Here is a 27,436-nt window from a genome sequence, read left to right as displayed (position 1 = left end):
GCATGAGAGTATTGCAGATCACATGTGGTATGTCTGACACCTCTGGTCTCCATCTTCCCTATGTTCCTACGACATTCTATTTTGTATTTTGCCAAACTTCGTACACATGATATTCTTCCTCCTCCTCATAACTCCCTCACCCCCACAAGTAGACTACAAGGTCCTTAAGAACTAGGGCTGTGTTGTTTATGGTTTTTCTATACTAGGAAAATTCTTTATACCTATCAACTGATAAACATATGGGGGTTTTTTAGATTGAATTGAAAAACAATTGAAAGAAATAAGGGGACCAAAAAGTCTGACCAGAAAAATGAACAAATAGAAAGTTGAAACATACATTAGAAATAAAACAACAACAAAAACAGAAACAACAATAATAACAGAATTTAGATATCTCTTGTTATGTGCCAGGCACTGCATTTAGTGCTTCACAAATACTATTTCATTTGATCCTCACGGCAACCCTGGGAGTTAAGTATTATTCTTATCCCCATTTTACAGCTGAGAAAACTGAGGCAAACAGAGATTAAGTGACTCACCCAAGGTCACACAGCTGGTACGTGTGTGGGGCTGGATTTGAACTCAGATCTTGCTGACTGAGCTGCCAGTGCTCAATTCACTGCACCACCTAGCTGCCACAATGAATCATATATCTTGCCTAAGGGCACAGTTTAAAAAAACAGCATGCTATGAGTAAATAGGGAGAGGGAGAGGGCCTGGACCTCTGATTCCATTGATGTAAGGAATTCTTAGGTGAGGAAAGTCCTTCTCTTAATGCAGGTTAACACATTCTAAGCAACTTAGAGTACTACCAAGAACACTGACTAGTTAAGTGACTTATCCAGAATCACACTGACAATATGGATCAGAAACGGAACTTTAACCCAGGTCTTCTTGGTTTATAAAACAGCCAACAGGCCAAAGAGAGAGACAAGATCCTGGTCAGCAGTGTGGTATAAGAGAAAGAACTAGCTCAAGAATCAGGACCCCAACTTCATCTGTAAAAATGAGGGGTTTGGGTTAGAAGACACTCTTACAAGTTCTGTCACCCTTAACAAGTCATAACCCCTGTGTGCCTCAGTTGCTTCACTTATAAAATGGGGATAATAATAATACCTCCCCCCAGGGTTGTTGTCTGAATAAAATGAGATAATATTTGTTAAATTATTGTAAATTTTAAAGGGCTATCCTTTCCTGACCTATATCTATCATTTTCTTAAAAATCCAGAAAAGCAACTGATTACTACACTAAAGCAAAATTGTAGACTAATGGGGTGGCTTCACAGCTACCCTCTCTTTGATCCTAAAGGGCCAGTAGTTCTCCCTTTAATATATGTCACTCTTCTATTCATTGTTACTAGAGCCTCTAATTGTGATTTACCCACAAAAGTTTGCTTGCATAAGTAGGGAAACAAGATGGGGGGAGAAGGGTTGTGAGGAGGGGCATGTGAGTAGATCCTGTCACTTGAGAAGGCAATATGATCCATCCCTTTAAAAAGATAGTAACATCAGCAAAACCTTTGTGCCCATCACCAGTGACCTTTCTATTGTTTATGAGAACACCCTTTTCTCTAGAATTTTCTTCAATGCAACCTTTACATCTTTATTTCTGAGGCTATAGATTAGAGGGTTCAGCATGGGGATCACTATGGTATAAAACACAGAGGACACTTTTCTCTGGTCTATGGAGTCAGTAGAAGGCTGCAGATACATGAATGCAGTTGAACCAATGAATAGAGAAACAGCCATGATATGGGAGCTGCAAGTGCTGAAGGCTTTAGACCTGCCTGCAGTAGACTGGATGCGAAGGATGCTTAAGAAGATGAAAATATAAGAGCTAAGAATAATTAGGGTTGGGACAAAAAGGTTAAATGAACAAAAAGCCAGAAGTAGTACTTCATTGATGTAGGTGCTGGAGCAGGAGAGCTTCAAGAGGGGAAGAACATCACAAAAAAAATTATTGACAATATTATCTTTGCAAAAGTCAATTCTAAGCATGTAGACTGTGTGAACTGTGGCACCAACCACAGCCAGTGCACCCACTCCACTCACCAACCAAGAGCACAATTGATAGGACATGATGACATTATATAGCAGAGGGCTACAGATGGCAACATAGCGGTCATATGCCATCACTGCCAACATATGGCATTCAGAAATTATAAAAATGAGGAAAGAATAGAGCTGAGCCATGCACTCAGGATAAGAGATGATGTTCTTCTCTGACACAAAGTTCACAAGCATTTTAGGGGTGATGACAGTGGAATGACAGAAGTCAATGAAGGATAGACAACTGAGAAAATAGTACATGGGGGTGTGAAGGTGGGAACTGAGAACAATTAGGATGATTATTCCCAGGTTCCCTACCATGGTGACCACATAGATCCCTAGGAACAGGAAGAAAAGTGGAATCTGAAGCTCTGGTCGGTCTGTTAAGCCTGCAATGATAAACTCAGTCACAGCAGAGTGATTTCCCTTCTCTAGATGGTGGACCTATGGGAATGAAAAACAAGTAACACATTAGAGAGGATTTCTCTCTTCCCTTCCTCCACACACAAAGGATGTTTACACAGAATGAACAACTCTAAATCCTGGAATTCAGGACTGTTTTGGTCCTGTGGGCCTATGGCCACTGTCCCTGGTCACTGTGTGAGATTATCAGTGTTATTATTAGCATGTCTTAGTATTATGGTGAAGGGACCTGTGAACAGAACTGTTGGAAAAGAGTCCTATCCAGCTTTTCTTTATTCTTCTCAAGGGATGAATATGTTATTGATAAAGACAGTTGAATCTGCCGACAGAAATGATAGCTCAGAGATGAAAGAAAGGGATAACTTCCAGCTCTCTATTTGTCCACTCATTGTGGTCCTCATCTATCTAGCTATTGTTCATGTTTCTGAAACTCAGTACAGAAGCAACCTTTGCTGGACATTAAAGGCAACTGGTCTCCATCAGAATGGGAACCATGGTTTCAGCCATTTTTTCAGAGAAAAGAAAATAGATTCTTGGGGAGAGTCAATTGCCATTAATAGCCATTCAATGAAAACATAAGATCCTTCTCTGTTGAAGCAGTTATCCAGTGGACCAGGGGATTGAAGCCTCTATGATTCCCAGTATCTCTGGATACTTCTCTCTTCCCCACAGACACATTTCCAGTTCTATATGACTTGGTGTTGGCAATGGACCAATAAAGATAAGGAAGTGAGATTTAATAAGAACTGGGCTCCCATAGTGGTGAGTTTGGTAGAAAGGATCAGGGCAGTTGAATTATTTTACTCACCCTCCATTGCTGGATCTTCACTGAAAGAGTCTTTGGAACACATAGCAATGGAGTCAGCAATGATCATCTTCATAAACCCTTCTGCTTCCTTTTTGTTCTGTTGCAATATAAGCATGGTCTTTATTAAGTGCTTTGAGTTCTAAGAGATGACATTTTTATTATTACTTTGACCCAACAGTTCTCTATAACTTTAGGATAGAAAATATCTCTCAATATCACTGTAACTGCTGGTTGATGGGATATTAGAGTTTTATTATTAATAGATAGTTTCTAGGGACCTTATTAGAAACTAACAGAGTTTGCTCAAGGTCTTACTTCATCAGGGATCCAGGGTCTTATGGGAATAAATCATTATTGTTTTCCAACATGTTCCATAGTCACCCTTCCTCCCACCACCCAACAGTTTGTCCCTAATTTATCTCTGAATGTTTTTTGAACAACTGGCCCTAGAACTTTAAGGAATCTGGCTCCATCAAATGCTCATTGAAGCCTCCAGAATACCTGGGCTCCAGTTGCGTACCCAACAGTTAATATATTTACAAGATTGAGCAAATCACCTAACCCCTCTGGGCCTTCTATTACCCATCTGCAATAAAAAGGGAGTTGGACTAGGGAGCCTCGGAAGGACATTCTTCTACCTCTATAGTCATGATGCTAAAATCCTCTAATTTTGGAATCTTTATTCTTGCTTACTTCGGAGAAGCAAACAACACTTGAGAACAGAAGACACTACCAAGAAGATGAAAGAAGAAAAAAGTTATATTTTTTTCTGTCCTCCACATCATCAAGTAGCTACAGAAAAAAAGTTGAGGGAAAAAAAATATTCTGAGACATTTTTTAACGAGGTCCAAAGAAGACACCCTTTCTAAGCATGTGGACAGGAAGTAGCTGATCTTATTGTAGAAAGTGCCATAGAGAAAAAGAGTAGGATTAAGCTTTGAATTTTACATGTAGGGGCAAGGAGTGTGCTGGGTATTTGCCATTTCTAGTAGGTTGTACAGAGCATGGGTAAGTTGTAACTACTTTCTTCCAGTCCACTACATTGAAGATAAGAGAGGTTTAATTCTGGTCATTCATATGGTCATACAATGAGAGGTAACAAAGAATCCCCTAAATGGCTGCTGACCTGGAAGAGATAATGACCTTTAAAAAGAAGAAAAAAACCTTTTGTCTGAGGCTTCTTAATTGTGTCTCTCTGGGTAACATGATTCCAATGAAGGATGGAGAAGGATGGTCCTTCTCTACTCTAGTATCATGATGACCTTACTGCCATTTGCCATGTGAGGGGTGGACTCAACTAGGCTGGATTGTACACAGGATGCATGGTGGCTTTGGAAATTTTGTGTTCGTTTTCTCCCATTCTTAGACAAATGAGTGCCCTGAGATGGACTTGGTCTGAAATTCTTGAGAGTTCAAAAAATCTGGAGGTGCTATTAAAATGTTCCATTTACAGAGCCAAATATTCATTATAATGGTGCTCACTGTAGCAATAGCGGCTGATTGCAAGGGAAACATCTGTTTTGAAGAGAGAAGTCAATAGCTTAGCTGTTTGATTAGAGAGTGCCTCATGCAGAGGTGAAATTGAAATATCTAATAAGCAGTATTTTATTGTTGTTGCATGATCTTATGACACTTTAAATATTGTCATCCCAACTGATTGTAGCCAGTTACAAACTGTTACTGAATCAACGTTGAGACCATTAAGAGTTCTAAAATGATCACTGTGATTTTTCCATGGTTAGCTTCTTATCTCTCTATATAGAATAAACAATCTTCCCATACCTGATTATATCATGCATATCTTTTTATTGCCCTTTTTCCTTATGCTTTTTGAGGAAATCTTCTGAGTCATAGCCATTGCTACAATTATCATCTTTCTTCAGGGATGGAGTTTAATGAGCCAATTAATGTGTTAAAAGGGAACTTAATTCCTTTACTTAGAGGAAGATTCCTCCAGTAATTAACTTGATCCAGAACTAAATGACTGGGCCCAGGACACTGAGGGACAAAAATCTTAGTCCTACATTCACAGCAATGATGCTTCCATGTTAGACATGACCATATGGAAAGTGAACCATTTGTTCATGAACTTGCTATGAATTAAAATGACTTTTCCATATGGGTGCATCTGCTCATATAGTCCCCATTTATCACTTTATGATCATTAAGTAATGAATAAAGACATATTTATTCAGATTGAATTATGTGCTCCACTAAGAACTAAGAGGGACTGAATAGAAATATATAATCTGGTCTCTGTCCAATAGAAGAGTAAAAGCTATTAAAGAGATAATGCTAAGAAATAGCTAAGAAATAGCTGGGACATAGCAAAATACCACAAAACAATGTCCTATTTTAAGTGTTAAAAAGTGTAAGAACCTTAATGTAGGTGGAAGAATCCAAGGAAGACTTCATGGAGAAGGCAGAATTTGATCTGTGCCTTGAAGAGTAGATAAAATGTGGACATTCAGAAAGCAGAAAAGAAAGTAATCCTGGTGATAGGAACACAAAAAGCCTTGGGAAGTAGGTATAAACCACTATTCATTATGGAAACTCAGAAATTAATAATGTCATAGCTTGCAGGAAAATGAAATATGCTACTCAGGAGGAGGACCATTCCAGAGTAAGTGTTGACATTTGAAGGGAGATCACTAGAATTAGGGTTTAATGGGGAAAGAAACCACCTTAATTACAGGAAAGATGGGGTGGGTCACTCAAGTCAAAAAATCTTTATGATGTATCAATGTAATGTAATATTATTATGTAAGAAATGAATGGTTTCAGGAAAACCTGAGAAGACTTATGTGAACTGATATAATGTGAAGAGACAAGAACCATTACACCCATATAACATAATTTATTCAATCATTCCCCTATTGATAAGAATCACCTGGTCAATCTATTTTTAACCAGTGCCACAATGTTTTGATGATAATAATTCTGTGGAATAGTTTAAGATTTGATATTGCTAAGTCTCCTTCCTTTTCACTATTTTTTTCCATTATTTCCTTTGAGATCCTTATATATCCTATAATTTTGTAAGAAATTGATATTGAGGGGCAGAGCCAATATGATGGAGAAAAGGCAGGGATTTACCTGAGTTCTCCCAAATTCCCCTCCAAATATCTTTAAAATATGTAAAAAAAATCTGGAGTGGCAGAACCCACAAAATGATGGGATGAGACAATTTTCTATCCCATGAAAATTTAGAAGATCAGTGGGAATGGTTTGTCACATCAGAGTGAAAGTGGAGTACAGTCCAGTACAGGCTATGCCAGCACAGCCTGGGCCCTAGCAAACCAAGAACAGGCCTTGGGAGTTACTGAATCAGCAGCTTCAGTGGCTTCCAGAAGTCTCAGCCCACAAATGGTAAAGGACGGGGTGTCAGACAACTGGTCAGAAGGCGATTATAGGTGTCCACTTGTTGGCACTGGGGGCAGGACTTTATTCATTGACCATACTGAGATCTGGATCATTGTCTTGGGTGACAGTCCCAGGGGAAGGAGGAACATTAGCATAAGAATGGCAACCCTGTAACAGTTCCATGGCAGAAAAGAGTGCTTTTGGTCACTCACAGATGGGAGCACAGTCCAGGAGAGCAGTAAACACACTTCTCCTTAGATCATCCCATGTCAGAAAAAAACAAAAAAACCAAAAGCTTACAGACCCCCAAAACTGGCTTTGTAAACAACTGTGCAAAAACCCTGTAGCTTGGGAAAGTGCACCCTTCACCCTGGTAGCAGAACCCCACTTTAGCATAGAGTTGAAAGTCAAGAAATTGGCTGGAAAAATGAGAAAACAACAGAAAAAGTTCTGAGTATAGAAAGCTACTACAATGACAAAGAAGAAAAAAACACACAGTCAAAAGAAGACAACAAAGTCAAAACTGCTGCATCTGAAGCCTCAAAGAAAACTATAAATTGGTCTCAAGCCATGGAAGAGCTCAAAAAAATTTCAAAAATCAAGTAAGAGAGATAGAGGAAAAATTGGGAAAAGAAATGAGAGTGATGCAAGAAAATCGTGAAAAAGGGTCAACATTTTGTTAAAGAAGACACAAAAAATACTGAAGAAAATAACACCCTAAAAAACCAGAATACAACAAATGGTAAAAGACAGACAATTCATTGAAAAGAAGAGCTCAAAAAGCAGAAATGGACAAATAGAAAAAGACGTGCAGAAATTCCCTGAAGAAAAGAACTCCTTAAAAAGTAGAATTGGCCAAATGTAAAAGGAAGTACAAACTTCACCAAAGAAAATAAATTCTTAAAAATTAAAATTGGCAAGTGAAAGCTAATGACTCAGTGAAACATCAAGAAGCAGTAAAATAAAATCAAAAGAATGAAAAGATAGAAGAAAATGTGAACTATATCATTAGAAAAACAAGTGACTTGGAAAATAGATTCAGGATTCCCTGAAAGCCATAATTTATTATTTTTTTATTTTTTAAAATTAATTAATTTATTTTTAGTCTTCATCATTCACTTCCACAAGATTTTGAGTCCCAAATTTTCTCCTCATCTCATCCCTCCCCTACCCCAAGATGGCATGCATTCTGAATACCCCTTCTCTTAATCTGCCCTCCCTTCTATCTCCCCCTTGCTTCTCTTATTCCCTTCCCCTTCAATTTTCTTATGTGGGAAGATAGATTTCTATAGACAAAGGTCTCATGAGTTACAAATATCATCTTTCCATGCAGAATGTAAACAGTTCAACCTTAATAAGTCCGTTATCATTTCTCTTTCCTGTTTACCTCTTCATGTTTCTCTTGAGTCTTGTAACTGAAAGTCAAATTTTCTATTCAGCTCTGGTCTTTTCATCAAGAAGGCTTGCAAGTCCTCTATTTCACTGAATGTCAATTTTCCCCCTGAAGAATTATGCTCAGTTTTTCTGGGTAGGTGATTCTTGGTTGTAATCCTACCTATCTTCCATAGTAGTCATGTTGTGGAAAATTAACTGTATTTCCCTTCATCCTATCTCACCCCCATTTATTCTATTCTCTCTTTTGACCCTGTCCCTCTTTAGAAGGGTTTGCTTCTGATTACCCCCTCCCCCAATCTGGCCTCCTCTCTATCATCCTCTTGCTCTCTTGTCGCCTCCCTCCCCTCATTTTCCAGTAGGGTAAGATAGATTTCCATACCTGATTGAGTGTGTGTGTCATTCTCTCTGTAAGCCAAATCTGATGAGAATAAGATTCACCGATTCCCTCTCACCTTCCCCCATTTCCCCTCCACTGTAAAAGCCTTTTCTTATCTATTTTATGTGAGATATTTTACCCCATTCTACCTCTTCCTTTCTCCTTCTCTCCTTATAATACTCTCACCCCTTAATTTTATTCTCCAGATATTACCCCTTCATCTTCAACTCACCCTGTGCCCTCTGTCTGTCGATCTGTCTATCTATCTATTATCTATCTATCTATCTATCTATCTATCTGCCAGTCTATCTATATATGTATACATAAATATAATTTTTTTCCTTCCAACTACTCTAATACTGACAAAGGACTCATGAGTTACAAATATCATCTTTCCCTGAAGAATGTAAACAGTTCAACCTTAATAAGTTTCTTATGATTTCTCCTTCTTTATCTCTTCATGTTTCTCTTGAGTCTTGTATCTGAAAGTCAAATTTTCTATTCAGCTCTGGTCTTTTCATCAAGAATGCTTGCAAGTCCTCTATTTCACTGAATGTCCATTTTCCCCCTGAAGGATTATGCTCAGTTTTTCTGGGTAGGTGATTCTTGGTTGTAATACTATCTCCCTTTTCCTCCAGAATATCATATTCAAAGCCCTCTGGTCCCTTAATGTAGAAGCTGCTAAATTTTGTGTTATCCTGATTGTGTTTCCACAATGCTTGAATTATTTATTTCTGGCTGCTTATTCATCATCTTTCAAGAAATTATCAAGGAAAATTACCCTGATATTTTAGATCCAGAGGGTAAAATTGAAATTGAAAGAATCCACCAATCACTTCCTGAAACATATCCCAAAATGAAAACTCCCAGGAATATTATAGACAAATTCAAGAGCTCCCAGGTCAAGAAGAAAATTTTGCAAGCGTCCAGGGAAAAAAAAATCAAATACTGTAGAGCCACAGTCAGGGTAGCACAAGATTTAGCAGCCTTTACATTAAAGATTCAAAGGTCTTGGAATTGATATTCTAGAAGGCAAAGAATCTAGGATTACAACCAAGAATCACCTACACAGCAAAACTAAGTATAAATCCTTCAAAGGAGAAGTGGATATTCAATGAAACAGAAGACTTTTAAGCATTCCTGATGATAAGACCAGAGCTGAATAGAAATTTTGATTTTCAAATACAAAACTCAAGAAAAGCATAAACTGGTAAATAAGAAAGAGAAATCACAAGGGTTGAATGAGATTAAACTGTTTACATTCCAACACATGGAAATGATACTAGTAACTCCCAAAATATTTCTCATTACTTGGGCAGTTGGAAGAAGTATACATAGACAGAGGGAATGGATGTGAGTTGAATACGATGGAACGATTATCTAAAAAAAAAAATTAAGGTGTGAAAAAGAGGAATACACTGGGAGAAGGGGAAATGGAGAGGTAGAATGGGCTAAATTATCTGATATTAAAGTGGTACAAAAGATTTTTTTACAGTAGAGGGGAAGATGGAGGAAGTGGGAAGGGAAAGAGTGAACCTTACTTTCATCAGAATTGTCTCTAAGAGGGAATAACATACACATTCAGTTGGGTATAGAAATCTACCACCCTACAGGAAAGTAAGAGGGGAAGAGGATGAGAAAATGGGGGAGTGATAGAAGGGAGGACAGATTGGAGTAGGTAAAAGAGAGAAGTAAAAAACTTTTTAGGATGGACAGGGTGAAAGGAGAGAGAGTAGGATAAACAGGGGGGTAATAGGATGGAGGGAAATACACAGTAATTATAACTGTGAAGAAATTTCTATAGCAAGTTACTCTGATAAAGACCTCTTTTCTCAAATATGTAGAGAACTGAGTCAAATTTATAAAAACAAGAGCCATTCCCCAATTGATAAATGATCGAAGGATATGAACATATAGTTGTCAGACAAAAGAAACAAAGCTTTCTATAGTCATATGATGAATGCTCTAAATCACTATTGATTAAAGAAATGCAAATTAAAACACTCTGAGATACCACCCCAAACCTATCAAATTGGCTAATATGACTCGTAAAAATGACAAATGTTGTCCTTGATGTGGGAAAATTGAAAAAATTTTTGGTGAAGTTGTATACTGATTCAACCATTCTGGAAAGCAATTTGCAACTATTCCCAAAGGGTTATAAAACCATGCATCCCTTTTGACCAAGCAATACCAAAAGAGATTTTTAAAAAGGAAAAGGACCTACATGTGGAAAAATATTTAAAGCAACTCTTTTAATAGTGTCAAAGAATGGAAATTGGGGGGAATGTCCATCAATTGGGGAATGGCTGAACAAGTTATTGAATATGAATATATGTCACTATGGGCATGGGTAAAGGTATTAAAATTAGTAGAAAGTAGTAGGAGTACCAAATGGTAGAAGTACCAAAAGCCTAGAAAAATGTAAATTCCCTGATTTACAAGAAAAAAGGGAAACAGTATAAAGAGTTAAAAGTCTACACAGTATGATGAGGTCAGTTAGGTGGCACAGTGCCACCTAGAATCAGGAAGTCTCTCATCTTTCTGAGTTAAAAACAACAACAAAATGAAATAGATATTCTCTGATCATTTATAAAGTAAATGGTGATGATTAAGAATCAGCATAGCTTCATGAAGAATAGGCCACTAAGATACTAATCTCAATTCTTTTTCAAAAAACAAAACAAAACAAAAAAACAAACTAAACTTAAAGATCAGAGAAGTGCCAGAGATTTAAGTCTAGGATTCCAGTAAAATAATGTCTATCTGTGATGCCGTCCTTATGGGCAAGATGAAGACATATGAGTTTAATCATTACAAATTTAGTTGAATGACTGGAACAAAAAAAAAATCAGTTATTAATAGGTTGATGTCATCTTGGATGGATTTTTCCAAAAGAGCATCCCAGGGATTTGTCCTTAGTTCTGGCTTATCCAATATTTTTATCAATACCTCGATACCTAGATGGCATGCTCATCAAATTTAAAGATAAGAAGCTGTTAGCTAGGATAGTCAATGTGTTGAATAAATGTCAAGATGAAAAAAAAGTATCAAGCTTAAGAAGACAAAATTTAATAGAAATAAACATGAAGTCTTATACCCAGGTGCAAAAAATAAACTGTAAACATATGTGGGGAAGAAGCACGATTAGGTGATAGTATAGTGAAAAAAAGATTTTGTCATTTTGTGAGACTGCAATGTTAACAGGAGTCAACATTAAGACATGACCCCCACAAAAACTAATATAAACTCAGAATGCTTTAAGGTAAGTATACTATTCTGAGAAAGGGAACCTGAGAATTTCATGACTTGCCATGATGAAAAAAAAAACCATTCATTTAAAAAAAAACCACGAAGGAAATCACAATGAAATCTACTATTTTACCCAATTCTGTGGTCACTGAAAGAAAAAATTAGAGTATCCTAGAAAAATTAGAGTCAACATTAAGACATGATATCCACAAAAACTAGTTTTTGGTATTATTGCCGTAATGAAAAAAAAATCACTCATTAAAAAAAAAAAACATGAAGGAAATCACGAGAAAATCTACTATTTTGCCCAATGATGTGGTCACTGAAAGAAAAATTAGAGGATCCTTGGGGGCAAGTGATTACACCATCATAAAGTTCATGATAGAGAAGGAGAAGGAAGATAAATACAGATGTGCACTGTAAATTAGGTGAGTGAAAGTTTTACATGGTTCTGAAAAAGGATGGGTGACCAAGTATTCTTCAAGGACATTAGCAGAAGAAGAAGAGGAAGCTGTCACAATTGAAATTCTGAAGAAACAACAGAAAATACATTAATTGGGAGATTTTTAAATACCTCAAATTAGATGCCCCAAATGCACCTCAAATTCAAAACATTAAAAAGCAGAACTCATTTTCCTCCTCTTTCAAACTTTCCAATTACCATTCCTAAATTACTGTCGAGGGTGCCACCATTCTCCCAATGACACAGATTGATAACCTTAATATCACCCTTAACTCTTTACTCTCACTTAAAAAGAAAGGAGAGACCTGTCTAAAGGGGCTGGTGTAGCTATACAACCATATCAAGAAAGATTCATATTTTAAAGAACATATAAAGAAAACATAGGCAATAGTTGGTAATTGTGGTTGAATATAATCAAATAGGACTTTTAAAATATTTTCAGTAGTGTTAAGGCAAAAAATTGGCTGGGATTTGAAATAAACTTAAAGAAAAACTAAGTGCTATCTTCAAAAAGGACAAAGTTGTGGTGGAGCTAAGAGAAAGATCAAAAGAATGGGAGTGCTATCCAATATGGATGGAATAATGATATTGCTGATGTTGTAGCTAAACTACTCACTTATCCTTTTCCTACAATTTTCTCTTCCAAAGAGAATAAATTTAAAGTTCAAAAGACATCTGTTTTTGCTTTATACTGTCTTACTTGGTGAATTCATCAGCTACCAGGGTTTCAGATATAATCATTCTGAAGATGATTCGAAGCTCTATAAGTCCTACTTTCTCTTCTTAGTTCCAATTTCATATCACTAACTGATTTTTGAATATCGCAAACTAGATGCCCCATATGCACCTCAGACTCAAAATATTAAAAAGCAGAACTCATTTCTCCCTCTTTCAAACTTTACAATTACCATTCCCAATTGCTGTCAAGGACTCCACCATTCTCCCAATGATAAAGATTGATAACCTTGGTATCATTCTTAACTCTTTACTTTCATTTACCTGACAGATCCAAATCCATTGTCAAACCTTGTTTCTACTTTCACCAAAGGTTAGTCTATTTACATGGCCACCACTCTAGTTCAGGCCATCACAACTCTCACCTAGACCACTGAAAAAGCTTTCTAATCATTCTTCCTGACTCATCTCTCCCTACTCCAATCCATCCTCCACCAAGTTGATTTTTTTCCCCCCTAAAGTATAGGTCTGATATTGTCATCCCACTATTAAAACAAAACAAAACTCCAGTAGCATCTTTAGGCTCAATTATAAGGTCTCCTATTTGTTATTTAAAACCTTTGACCACTTCCTGCCTTCCCACTTTGCTTCCTTCCACACACTCTAGATCCAGCCACACTAACCTGATGGCTTTTCCTCTAAAATAACAGTTTACCTCTTGACTCTATGTCTTTGCATTGACTATTCAACATGCACAGAATGGTCTCCTTTCTCACCCCTACTTTTAAGTTTCCCAGACTTCCTTGAAGAATCAGCTCAAAGTTCACCTTCTGCAGAAAATCTTTCTTGCTCCTATCAGCTGCTAGTGCCTTTCACATTAAGACTGTTTTCAGTCTTAATGTGTGTGCAACTCTGCGTGTATATGTGTGTGTGGGGGGGGCAGTGTACACAGTCATCTGCATGTTGTCATCCCAACTATAACATATTCTCCTTGACAGTAAGGACTGTTTCTGCACCCTCCCCCCATCCTTTTTAGTATCCTCAATACTTAGCATTGTTTCTGACAGGTAGTAAATGCTCAATAAATGCTTGCTAGTAAACTAAGAATATGGAATGGGGCAGCTAGGCAGTGGGAAGAGCACCATCCCTGGAGTCAGGAGGACCTGAGTTCAAATCTGGACTCAGACATATAACACTCACTAGCTGTGTGACCCTGGGCAAGTCACTCAACCCCATTGCCTAGTCAGAAAAAAAATTATAAAAAACAAAAAGTAGATACTTAAAAAAAAAAGAAGATGGAATGAATTCCTTTTCCACCTATGGGAGCCAGTCATCAAACTCCTACAGCATCATCAAACCTTCCTCAGTGCAAAAGGTAGCATTGGATTTTTATGATATTGATGGAATTTGTTCTAAATGAAGAAAAAAAAAACCAGATTCTACATTTTGGGATGGTACATTAACATCTACTCCATTTAAAGCTGTCTTCAATCAAGTTGGTTTTAAATGGACATTCTAGAGTGAGATAAAGAAACACATGGGGTGTTATGAGGTTTAATGTGCACTCCTAAGGACGTTTTGGCCACCATGTGAATAAATTATTTCTTACTTAAGCCAAATCCTGAGAGCAGGGCCTTTTAACCCAGGATATGTGAACTTTAAAAAAACAATAATTTGATAACTGTATTTCAACAGTTTCCTTTGTTCTTGTTTTATTTTACACAGTTAAAATATTCTGAGAAGTGACCCATATGCTTCATTATTGTCTAAGGGCTCCACAACACACAAAAAGATTAAAACATCTACTTTTAGGAGTAGAAGCATTGCCTTTGGTATTTTTGACACATAAACTCAGAGAAACTTTTCCAGCTATTCCCTCATTCAAAGCTCTCTAAGGATTCTAGTGGAAATATAACATTTAAATTAATCTCCTAAGTTATCTCATCCCTAGAGTCAAAAGGAAATTTTGTCATGTGAGATTCATTGCACTAATAGCTATGAAATTTTATTATTTTTCCCTCTGTAGAATAGTGGTAGCAGAGAGTGTGGGAGGTTGGGGATTGGAGTGGACTTCCTTGCAGAAATTAAGAGATAATGGGCGCTAAATCATCAAAATTTAAAATTCAACCAAGTAAAGAAAAAAAAAGATTATGTGATGCTTAATTTAGCCTCTTATCTAAAGGCAGAAATCAATTTAATTTTAGTCACATGATATTTAGCTGTAATATTCTTTGTAACCCCACTCCATTGTCTAAGGACACTCACAAGTATGATCAAATTCCTTCATTTTATAGCCTAAGTTTATTTCCAAAATTTCTGATTTTTAACATCTTATATATAAAAAAAAAGAAATGGAGTAATTGGTCTTACCTACTAGGGGACTGGAAGGCAACAAAATGATATGCACATTTAAATGCACACACATATATACAAGTATTTTTACATTGAGACTCAAGGATATAGAGAAACCTTTCTTATCAGTTGGGCAACATCTAGTTTGGAGATTTTTAATCTGGGGTCTGTGAACTTGGATTTTTATTTTTTAATAAAATTGTTTTAATATCATTGCTATGTATTTTATTTTATATGCATGAAAACATTATTTTGAGTAAGAGTTCACAGACTTCACCAGTCTGCAAAAGGAGTTCATGGCATACAAAAATGAAAAAGAAACCTTAATTAAAATTGTAATAATTTATCCATGTAAGGAGATATGAGAAATAAAGAATTAATCAAAAAACTTTCATTAAGTACCTACTATGTGCAAGGCATCTAAGTTCTGGGGATAGAAATGTCATTATTAGACATTCCCTGACTTTAAGGAATTCACTTTCTATTGAGGAACATAATATGTTCACAGATAAGAAAATCCAGGAAATATACAAAATAAATATGAAATGATATAAGGATAGACAGTCTCCTAAATAGTGGGATCAAAAAAAGCATCTTGTGTGAGTTGGCATTTGAGTCTTAAAAGAACAGAAGGATTTCTTGCCATCTGGAAGCTGTGTCATCCATTTGCCATTTCCAGATCACAGAAACAGGGCAGATAGAAGTGCCTGCTACTGAGAGCAGAGCCCTTAAGTACTGAGTGTAAAATGAATTGCAGAAACTCAGCTGTGTGGCTCTGAGCATAACAGCAGAGTGGTAACTCATTGCTAACCTTTAGCCTAGCATGTAGGTCTGCAGTGTAAAAACCATGGCAGGAGAACAAGTCCAAATGGGAACCAGAGATTCAGTAACTTTGAACCTGCAGAACCTCCTGTTAACAATGACTGAGTTCAGCAAAATCTATGGAACAACTACATACAAAACAAAAGATCCAAACCTGGCTCAGGAACTTACAAAGCTCAGAGTAGGAGGGCATTGAATAGATCTCTCCTCAGATCATACCACCTTGAAATCATTGAAAATTTGCAGGCACATAAACTGAGTTGTAAAAGCAGCAGAAGCTTAGGCTAGACATGTACATACATACATACGTGCATGTGTATATGGATACATACACACACACACACACACACACTTGACTTTCGAAGTCTAGAAATATCTTGGAATAATGAACAAATAAATAAAAAGAACTCTACCATAATGACAGAAAAGGTAAGGACTCAGAGAAGATAATGACTCAAAAACATCTGTAAGCAAAGTCTCAAATAAAAATGCAGATTGGACACAAGCCCCAAAAGAATTCCTAGAAGAGTTAAAGCAGGAGATAAAGCAAAAGGTAAAGAGAGAGAAAGAGAGACACACACAGAGAGAGAGAGAGAGAGAGAGAGAGAGAGAGAGAGAGAGAGACACAGAGAGAGACAGAGACAGAGACAGAGAAAGAGAGAAAGAGAGAGAGTCTAAAAATCAAATAACAGTAGCAGAAAAAGTAGGAAAAGAAACAAGAACTATCCAAGAAAATTATGAAAATAATAATAATAGATTAACATTTATATAGTGCTTACTATGTGCTAGGCACTATGCTAAGCATTTTATAATTATTATCTCATTTGATCCTCATTGCAAACCTGGGAGATTAGGTGATATTACTTCTATTTTGCAGATGAAGAAATTGAGTCAAAAAGAGTTTAAGTGACTTGCTCAGGATTACAAACCTACTAAGTATCTGAGGCTGGATTTGAACTCAGGTCTTCCTGCCTCCAGGTCTAGCATTCTATCCGTTGCTCCACCTTGCTGCCTCCTAGAGAATTACTGTATTAAATAACTCCTTAAAAATTAGAATTGAAGGGGCAGAGTCACAATTATGAAGTAAAAGCAGTAACTTGCTTGAGTTCTCCCCCAAACTGTAAAAAATGGCTCTAAATAAATTCTCGAGCAGCAGAACCCACAAAAAGACAAAGTGAAACAAATTTCCAACCTAAGACAACCTCAATGGTTGTTTGGAAAGGTCTACTGCATTGGGGTAGAAAAGGAGGACAATTCAGTATGGGCCATAGAGGCAAAAACAGGGCTCAGCAAACCTGGACTAGTTCTCAGGGGATTGAATCAAGAGGAGCTGTGATGGTTTCCAGACTTCTCAACCCACAAATACCAAAAACAATTTAAACGATCAATAGGAAAAGTGGGTCTGACTACAGGAAGAAAGGAGCTTGGTCCCAGCCCTAGTCCCAGCACAGTGTCAGGGTGGCGACTGCTTCAGGAGCTCTTCATCCACAGACAAAGTGGAGGATCAAACGGCTCATAAGAGGGGAATTGCAGAGATCTCTTTGCTGGTGCTGAGGCAGGATTCCCTTGCTTTGCCCATGCTTGGATCTGGGTTGCAGTTCTGGGTATCAGTTCTAGGGCAAGGAGGAGCACTGGCATGGTGGAGCTTGTGGTGGCGATAAAGAGAGAATCCTTCTCATAGTTCCAAGGCAGAAAAGAGTGCTTATGGTCACTCATAGACCAGAGCACAGTCCAGGAAAGGAGTAAACACCTCACCTCTTATCATACCACCTTGGAAGAACTGAAAATTTACAGGTTCCTAGAAGTAACTCTGAAAACAGTTGCACAAAATCCCCAAAGCTTGGGACAGTACATTCTCCACATTGGAAGCAGATCGCTACCTTAACAAAGAGTTTAAAACTCAAGTAATTGGCTGGGATCACGAGCAAACCTCTCAAAAAAAGTCAATCCACAGAATCTTTCTTTGGTGACAAAGAAGATCAAAACATACAATCAGAAGAAGACAACAAAGTCAAAGCTCCTACATCCAAAGCCTCCAAGAAAAATATGAGTCACTCCCAGGCCATGAAAGAGCTCTAAAAGGATTTTGAGAAGGAAAAAAGAGAAGTAGAGGAAAAACTGGAAAGAGAAATGAGTGATGCAAGAAAATCGTGAAAAACAAGTTAACAGCTTACTAAGGAGACCCCGCCCAAAAATACTGAAGAAAACAACACCTTAAAAAATAGACTAATCCAAATGGCAAAACAGGTCCAAAAAGCCAGAGGAGAAGAATGCCTTAAAAATCATAATTGGCCAGATGGCAAAGGAAGTCCACAAGTTCACTAAAGAAAATACTTCCTTAAAAATTAGAATGGAGCAAATGGAAGCTAGTGACTTTATAAGAAATCAAGAAATTTTAAAACAAAAACAAAAGAACAACAACAAAAAAGAAGACAATGTGAAATATCTCATTAGAAAGACAACTGATTTGAAAAATAGGTCCAGGAGAGATAATTTAAAAATTATTGGACTATCTGAAATCCATGATCAAAAAAAGAGCCTAGACATCATCTTTCAAGAAATTATCAAGGAAAACTGCCCTGATATTCTAGAATCAGAGGGTAAAATAGAAATGAAAAGAATCCCCTGATCACCTCCTGAAAGAGATCCCCAAAGGAAAACTCCTAGGAATATTATAGCCAAATTCCAGAGTTCCCAAGTCACGAAGAAAATATTGCAAGCAGCCAGAAAGAAACAATTTGAGTAGTGTGGGAACACAATCAGGATAACACAAGATTTAGCAGCTTCTACATTAATAGACTGGAGGGCTTGGAATATAATATTCCAGAGGTCAAAGGAGATAGGACTACAACCAAGAATCACCTACCAAGCAAAACTAAGTATAATTCTTCAGGGGAAAGATGGACATTCAGTAAAATAGAGGACTTTCAAGCATTCTTGCTGAAAAGATCAGAGCTAAAGAGAAAATACAAAACTCAAGAGAAGCATGAAAAGATAAACAGGAAAGAGAAATCATAAGGGACTTATTAAAGTTGAACTGTTTACATTCCTACATGGAAAGATGATATTTGTAACTCATTAGACCTTTGTCAATATTAGGGTAGTTGGAGGGGAAAAATATATGTAGATGGATGTATGGATAGATAGATGATAGATAGATAAATAGGTAGATAGATAGATAGATAGAACACGGTGAGTTGAAGATGAAGGGGTGATATCTGGAGAATAAAAGTAAGTGGTGAGAGAGGAGTTGGGGAGGTGGGAGAAGGAGAAAGGGATAGGTAGAATGGGGTAAATTATCTCTCATAAAATAGACAAGAAAAAAGTTTTTACAGTGGAGGGGAAGTAAGGGAAAGTGAGAGGGAATGAATGAATCTTATTCTCATCAGATTTGGCTTAAGGAGGGAATAACATACACTCATTTGGGTATGGAAATCTATCTTACCCTACAGGAAAAAGGAGGGGGTGTGTGTGAAGGGGACAAGATAGCAGGGAGATGATAGAGAGGAGGGCAGATTGTGGGAGGGGGTAATCAGAAGCAAACACTTCTGAGGAGGGACAAGGTTTAAAGAGAGAATAGAAGAAACAGGGGATGGAACAGGATGAAAGGAAATATAGTTACTATGGAAGTGTTTTGCATGACTACACATGTATAACCTGTATCTAGTTGCTTGTCTTCTCAATGAGGGTGGGTAGGGAGGAAGGAAGGCAGAAAATTTGGAACTGAAAGTTTTAAAAACAAATGTTAAAAATTGTTTTCACTTGCAACTGGGAAATAAGATATACAGGCAATGCGGTATAGAAATCTATCTTGCCCTACAGGAAAATAGAAGGAGAAGGGGATAAGAGAAGAGGGGTGATAGAAGGGAGGGCAGATTAGGAGAAGGGGTATTCAGAATGCATGCCATCTTGGGGTGGTGGAGGGGGGAGATGGGGAGAAAATTTGGAACTCAAATCTTGTGGAAGTGAATGTTGAAAACTAAAAATAAATAAATTAATAAGTGTTTAATATAAAAAAAATTAGAATTGACTAAATGGAAATTAATGGCTCCATAACTCATCAAGAATTAATAAAATCAAATTAAAAGACTGAAAAAATATGTAAGGAAATATGAAATATCTGATAGAAAATAAAATAACTGGAAAATAGATCAAGGAGACATAATTTAAGAATAAGTGGTCTACCTGAAAGCCATGAACCTAGAAAGAGCCTAGAAATCATACTTCAAGGAATTATAAAGGAAAATTGTCCACATATCTTAGAACCAGAGACAAAGTAGAAATCAAAAGAATTTATCAATCACCTCCTGAAAGAAACCCCAAATCAAAAGTCCTGAGAAAAGTGTAGCGTAGGAGTGGGGATACTATGGCCTTGAGGCCATATGTGGCCTTCTAGGTTCTTGGGTGTGGCCTTTTGATGGATTCTATTTGTTAACTATCAAGTGATGGAAGTTTGTGAGCTACAGTGTTAAGAGGATAGACAACCACAAGGTCTATTGTTATTTGAACCTAGAGTAGCATAAAGGTTGGGTTAGTAAATATTTAACAACATGCTCTCCCCAAAAGGCACATACATTTAAACTTAATCTTCCATGATGTCAATTTTTTAATATTTTATCCAACACTTCCTTAAGTCTAGACTCTACTGGGGTGGGAAACCTGTGGCCTTGAGGCCACATGGGACCTTTTAGGTTCTTGGGTGTAGCCTTTTGACTGAGTCCAAGTTTTACAGAAGAAATCCTTTTATTAAGGGAATTTGATTTGCAAAGTTTGGATTTAGTCAAAGGGCCACCCTTGAGGACTTAGAGAGCCACAGGTTTCCCATCCCTAGTGTAGCCCAAATCCAGAACTCACAGATCAAGTAGAAAATAATCTAAACAGCTAGAAAGAAATGATTCAAATACCATGGATTCACTGGAAGGATCACACAAGATTTAGCAGTCACCATCCTAAAGAAACAGAAGCCTTGGGATATGATATTTCAGAAGGTAAAGGATTACAACCAAGAATAACCTACCCAGCAAAACTCAATATAATCCTACAGAGTTAAATGGATATTTAATGAAACAGAGAAGTTTTAAGCTTTCCTGATGAAAATACCAGAGCTGAACAGAAATTTGACATTTAAACACAGGACTCAAGAAGTGTAAAGGTAAATATGTGTGAGACATCATAAGGGACTTTAAAAAGTTAATGTGCTTAAATGGCTATATAGAAGATGATGCATATAACCCTCCAGAACTTTATCATCACAAGCGATGTTAGGGGCATCTAATTATACAGAGAGACTGGATGTGATTCTATCCTATTCATATGATCTCAAAGGAAGAATGAAATGAGTGGAGAAGAAGAATGCACTGGGAGAGGGAGGAAGGGAGAAGAAGAATGGAGTAATTGTCTCATATAAATGAAGTATTAAGGGAAGAGGTTATAGAATGAAGGGAGCAGTGAATGAGGAAGTGGTCAAAACTTGAATCTCATTCTCATTTGGAACTGGTTAATGGAGGGAAGAACACACATACATTTTAGTAGAGATAGCCATCTTACCCAAACAGGAAGTATGAATGAAAGGGGCTAAGAAAAAGGGAGGTAGAATGAGAGGGAGAACATTAATGGAGGCAGTGGTCAGAAGTAAAAGAGACTCCTTAAAGAAGAAACAGGGTAAAAAAGAAGGATATGTATTCTAGAATAGGGTGGGAGGAAATACACAGTTAGCAGTCATAACTGTGATTGCGAATGGGGTGAACTCATCTGTAAAATGGAAGAGTATATAGAATGAATTAGAAGCTAAAATCTAACAATATGTTGTTTACAAGAAACACTTGAAACAGGAAGATACATATGGAGTTAAAACAAGAGGTTAGAGCAGAATCTATTATGCTTCAGCTGAAGTGAAAAGGGCAGGAGAAGAAATCATGATCTCAGACAAAGCAAAAGCAAAAATATACAACTGAATTGATAAAGAGGGAAACTGTAGCTTGCTAAAAGGTATAGACAATTAACTGATATCAATGCTGAATATGTATGAACCAAATGGTATATTATCTAAATTTTTAAAGGAAGAGTTAAATAAGCTATAGGAAGAAATAGTAAAATTATAATAGTGGGGGAACCTCAATTCACCTTTTTCAGATCTAGATGAACCTAACCACAAAATAAATAAGAAGTAAGTTTAAAACATGAGTAAAATTTTAAAAAAATTGGAAATGAGAATATTGCCAGAATAGAAATAAGTATATATATGTAAATGTAAATGTATATGTATATGTCTGTGTGTGTGTGTATATATATATATATATCTCAGCTGTGCATGGAATCATCACAAAAATTGATCATGGTTTAGAGCACAAAAATCTCACAAGTGAATTTAAAAAAAGCAGAAATATTGAATGTATCTTTGATGACCATAATGCAATAAAATAGTATTCAATAAATTGCCTCTAAACAATAGATTAAAAAATCAATTGGAAGCTAAATTAAGCCTAAAGAATTAGAGGTCAAAGAATGTAATTACTTCAAGAGGGGAAGATTAGGAAAAAATATGATTCATTAAATACTTATTTGTTTATGCTGTTTCCTACACTGAAAAAAACTTTTTCATTTCTCTTCTGAATACCCAAATTTTGCCAATTCTTAAATGGCCAACTAAATTTTGACTTCCATTAACCCTTTCCTTTCTACTCAAAACTTCAACAAATATATTTAACCTGCAACATAGTTCTTAATTGTACATTATTTAGTGCTCTTATTTTTTAATGGGTATTAATTTTGTCTCCCCAACTAGATTGTGACTTCTGTCAGGCCCAATTTTTACCTTCTTTGTTCTCCTTTCTCCATGTTCTCTATCGATGTGTAATGAAATTTCTTATTTATTAATTATAATAGTGACAAAAACAAGTGGGAAAGGATAGAGTAGATGCACAATCCTAGAAAAGTCATTTTATATCTCACTGAAAGCCACTCATGAGCATAAGTTTCCATAACCATCTAGTTATTTACAAGAAAGAGGGCTTCTTTTGTTTTCCAAAAATCAAGATAATCACTATACTCATTTCCAAAAATGAGGGGAGGAGGGAGTGCTTATAAAACATGTTCTCCTGAGACAATAAATAGAATGTCTTGAAAAAGATATTTTTACTTTTCAAGTAACATTTTACCTAAGCCTGGGTCAGTTTTGTGTTCTGCTGCATGCAGCAGACATAACTCCTGATTAAATACTCAGTATAGGACCTCAAACCTGTACTACTTCTTCAACCTCTCTTAAGGAAGAGGGTAACCCTTAGCTTATACTTCCTAGCTCAGCCTCTCCCCATGAAATGATGACTGCCAAAAAGGCCATCACAACTAGCAAATAGTGAGGAAACTCATTTATTGAAGCAAAACAACAGACAAATTAGAGTTCTAGAGATTAGAATATGCCAAGAAGGTTTTTCAGCTCAAACCAAGACACGAAAAAATAGTTTAATCCAGAAGAGGTTCTCTTTCAACAGTCACAAATATAATGAGGGCCTCTCCACATGTCTGTAGCTCAAAGGACTGCAATTCACCATTCAAATATACTCTGTCTTGACCAACTCTTCTGGAGATTTTTCTACAAATTTCCCTCTTAAAAGTGTCTAAAATTAATTGAAATAAGTTCTTTGCATAAGTATGTAGTACTGCATTCAGTATTCTCTTGACTGATCTGGTCTTGTGTATCCTTATGCAGCTGCCTACAAAACTGCTCCAGGCTTGGGTGGAAGTTAAGCTATATTTTTTTTCTCTAACATCAACTTCTTTAATTATTCATATTATCTTTAAATAGACAATTTTCAAAATTATCCTATATTTAAATAAGGTTTTTTGAGGCAATCAGGGTTAAGTGACTTGCCCAGTCTCACATAGCCAGTAAGTGTCTGAGATCAGATTTGAACTCAGGTCCTCCTGACTCCACAGTTGGTGCTCTATCTGTTGTGCCACCTAGATGCTCTTAAATAAGTTTTTTTTAAAGTTGTTTTTCTGTATTTAGTAGAAACAGAAAACACTAACTTCCTTCATCCTACTTTTTGGAACATCCTCTGTTCTTCCAAATAGGCAAAATAATAAAGAAACCATATTCCTTAAAGATGAGCAGTTTATTTTTAGTGCATTATTTCTAATCTTTCCTTTTGGGATTTCCCTTTTCTAATTCCATCCCCAACCACATTCCATAATATAAATATACAAAGGAATTCCCAGAAGCATTCATATGGCTATTTCATTAGTCAATTATCTCTGAGCTGATTTAGTCCCATTAAAAAAATAGTGTCTGAGGACAGATTTGAACTCCAGATCCAACACTCTTTCCACTGGGCCACCAACTTCCTCCCAGCAGCTACAGATAATCCTTTCAATAACTATTGCATATGGTGGTTATGAGAAAAACACTTTGTTGTTGTTCAGTCATGTCTGACTCTTTGTGACCTCAATATGGAGTTTTCTTGGCAAGGATACCGTGGAGCAGTTTGCCATTTCCTTGGGTTAGGGCAAACAGACATTAAGTGACTTACTCAGGATCACACAGCTATTGAATTTGAACTCAGTTGTGCCTGAATCCAGGTCTAGTACTCTATCTAATGAACCACTTAGCTGTATGGAGTGTTCATGGAGGACTAGTGCCTCTGGTATGAGGACTTGCCTAGCCCTTTTCAAGGCTGCTCATCCACAATCTGTCACCCAACTCTCATCTGTCATTCCAAGAAACTGTAGCATGCACAGCTGCCACACCCCAGAAAACCATCTTGGCAGACAGGCAAACCAGGTTGAGGATAACCAATAGGCCTCAAACCCATCGGTGCATTAGGGTGCTCTCTATCCCATGCAGGTGAAGACTTTCCCTGATATAATGGGAGGATGAGAACTGTTTGTTGCAATGGCCATGAGGCTTTAAAACAGGTACTGTGGAGCAGTTAGAGCTTGGCCTAACATCAAAGACACCAAGGTCATCTACTGTGTGCCAAACCATCAGCAGTTGTTTTGAGTTTTGTCTTGTCACTGGATTTCGATGACTCTGGAAGAGAGAGTAAGGCTGATGACTTTGTACAATTCTGCCTCACTTAAACCTGATCCATGAGCAAGTCAACACATCACTCTGTGATATCATTGGTCCTCTTCAAAAACAAAGAACAAACAAGACTAGTCCTACTAATGAATACTGAGGTGTGGTAGGGTTCTGAAATTCAAACATTAAAATTGATCCGTCTACATCATTATTTAGTTAATTACTCTTCATCTTATGCACAAATATAACATGGAAGACTAACAAATACTTTGCTAAAATCCATCTGCCATGTTTATAAGATTGTCCTGATCTAATAGTTACAATAAACTATAAAAAAGAAGAAAAAGAAATTGAATAAATGTATCATGACCTTTTTTTGATGAAACCATGTTGGTTTTAATTGAGCACGATTTCCTTAAGTTTTCATAATGATTTGTGTATTTTGTTTTGTTTTGTTTTTTCTGGGTTTGTGATTTCATTCTAGATGACCAAGACCTGTGCAACTTAGAGAATTAGAAAGTTATCTTCAAGTCTCAGAATTTAAATGATTTATTTAGTGTCATGTTGCCATTATACATCAGAGGTGAGATATGAACCAAGATTTTCCTGACTCCAAGGCCAGCTTTCACTATACTCTCTTACTACTGCTCCAGAGCCCATATATTATATACTGAATATTCTAGAATTTATTTTTTCAGGAATAGAAAGCAGGCTCATGGGCCTTTAGTCTATAGACCCAACCTTTTTCTCAGTATTCTTTGGTGGTTTAATCCCTATTACACACACTTTAATTATGAGTATTCCCCCATGGCTCTGTCTTGGTTCCTTTTCTTTTCTCCCTCTTATTGACCTCATCATCTCTCTTGAGTTTGTCATATATATGCAAATGCTTCACAGAAATGTATCCAGCCATAGTTTCTCACTAGAGCTGCAGTGTTACATTTCAAGTTGGATGTCCTGGAGACATCTCATTATCTACACACCCACTCCTCTTCCAAACTTACCTCTTTCTGTCAAGGAAACCACCATTCTTCTGGCAGCGTCTCAGTTTCATAATCTCTAATCAATTGCCAAATATCAACATTTCTACCTCCATAACATCTCTCAATCTAACTCCTTGTCTCCACTTTTATAATCACATTAGTAGTGATTCTACCTATTATCACATCTCACCTAGATTATTCCAATGGACCCTAATTGCCTCTCTCTACCTCAAGTCTTACCTCACTGTAATCCATTTCCTGAAGTACTTATCTAACCAGGTCAACTTCCCTACTCAGTAAACTCTAATGACTCCCTCTTGCCTCTAGGATAGCATATAAAACCTTTTTTTAACTTTAAAGACCTTCACCTCCAGGACCTATCTTATCTTTCTAGCCTCATATAATATTTCTCCTTCTGTACTTTATTATCAACCAAGCCAACCTTCCCTTTCTTCCTCAGTAATCCAAAATCACCAAGAGTAAATTAGAAACAGTATCGATCAGTTATTTCACTAAACTAAGATGTAGTTCATCTAGGCCTAGTGACTTAAAATTATTGAGAAACTCTAGATCATCTCCTCACTTACTTTGAGTTTCAACCCCTCATGAATATTTTTATTTTAACCTTTCAAGTCCAAAAATTACTCTATTTGAAACAAAAAAGGGGAGCAAACTAAAATTTAATTATTTTGGCTCTTTTACTATTATCCTTTTTATTATCTCATCAACCTTGAGCAGCAGTTATAACCCTTCTTGGTCCTTCTTTTGCCTCAAATATAGGTTCAAAAACCCTCTCTACTTGTCCTTAGCATTTCCTGACAACTTCAGTTTATTCTGCCCTATATAATTTTTTTTTTTGGGTGAGGCAATCAGGGTTAAGTGACTTGGCTAGGGTCACATAGCTAGTGAGTATCATGTGTCTGAGGCTGGATTTGAACTCAGATCCTCCTGACTCCAGGGCCAGTGTTCTATCCAATGTGCCATCTAGCTGCCCCTGCCCTATATAACTCTTAACACTATTCCTATGCTACTATTTTTTATTCATCCCTACTTCTTGCTTCCATTATCTATTCTTGTTTAATATTTTAATTTAGGTTCATCCATGAGTGCCCAATGGATTCACAGTCCTTTGGAGGAAGTTATCTCATCTTCTTCAACTGAAAAATTTATTTTAGGTTTTTAGAACTTCATTCTTGATATCCTCCCATTCCTTTTGTCCCAGCTTCCCTTTTATATTATTAGGCCATTGGTATTTTCCTATTTTTGATGCCTTTGGAAAGACTTTGCCATGTTTTCCTCTCCTTTTCTATCATAAATGTTATTGTGAATGAGCTCTTGCTTGTTTATGAATGGGGATCCAATTATTTCTTGCCCCCACCCTGCCACACACATACTTACACATGCAACTTGAGCAGCAGAAATTGAGATTTGTCTTTCTGGGCAATATAAAATTTTC

General features: G+C 36.8%; 1 protein-coding gene across 3 annotated transcripts; it reads right to left on the bottom strand.

Moving 5' to 3' along the window:
* Positions 1 to 1,551: 1,551 nt before the first annotated feature.
* On the bottom strand, positions 1,552 to 10,367 carry LOC110218111 (olfactory receptor 8G3-like). 3 transcript variants are annotated; one of them, XM_021000652.1, is made up of 2 exons: positions 10,341 to 10,367; positions 1,552 to 2,475 (listed from the first exon to the last, which is right to left on the bottom strand). In XM_021000652.1, exons 1-2 carry the CDS (start codon positions 10,365 to 10,367, stop codon positions 1,552 to 1,554), a joined length of 951 nt encoding a protein of 316 aa, XP_020856311.1. The 3 variants fall into 3 exon arrangements, with proteins under 3 accessions (XP_020856311.1, XP_078002636.1, XP_078002637.1); XM_078146510.1 differs by lacking the exon at positions 10,341 to 10,367 and adding an exon at positions 10,284 to 10,298; XM_078146511.1 differs by lacking the exon at positions 10,341 to 10,367 and having other exon boundaries at positions 1,552 to 2,487.
* Positions 10,368 to 27,436: the final 17,069 nt, after the last annotated feature.

This window comes from Phascolarctos cinereus, unplaced genomic scaffold (assembly GCF_003287225.1).
Source record: "Phascolarctos cinereus isolate Bilbo 61053 unplaced genomic scaffold, phaCin_HiC Scaffold_726;HRSCAF=1367, whole genome shotgun sequence".
NCBI lineage: Eukaryota > Metazoa > Chordata > Mammalia > Diprotodontia > Phascolarctidae > Phascolarctos > Phascolarctos cinereus.
Note: the sequence above shows the minus strand (reverse complement) of the source record. Positions and strands in the feature narration are given on the sequence as shown.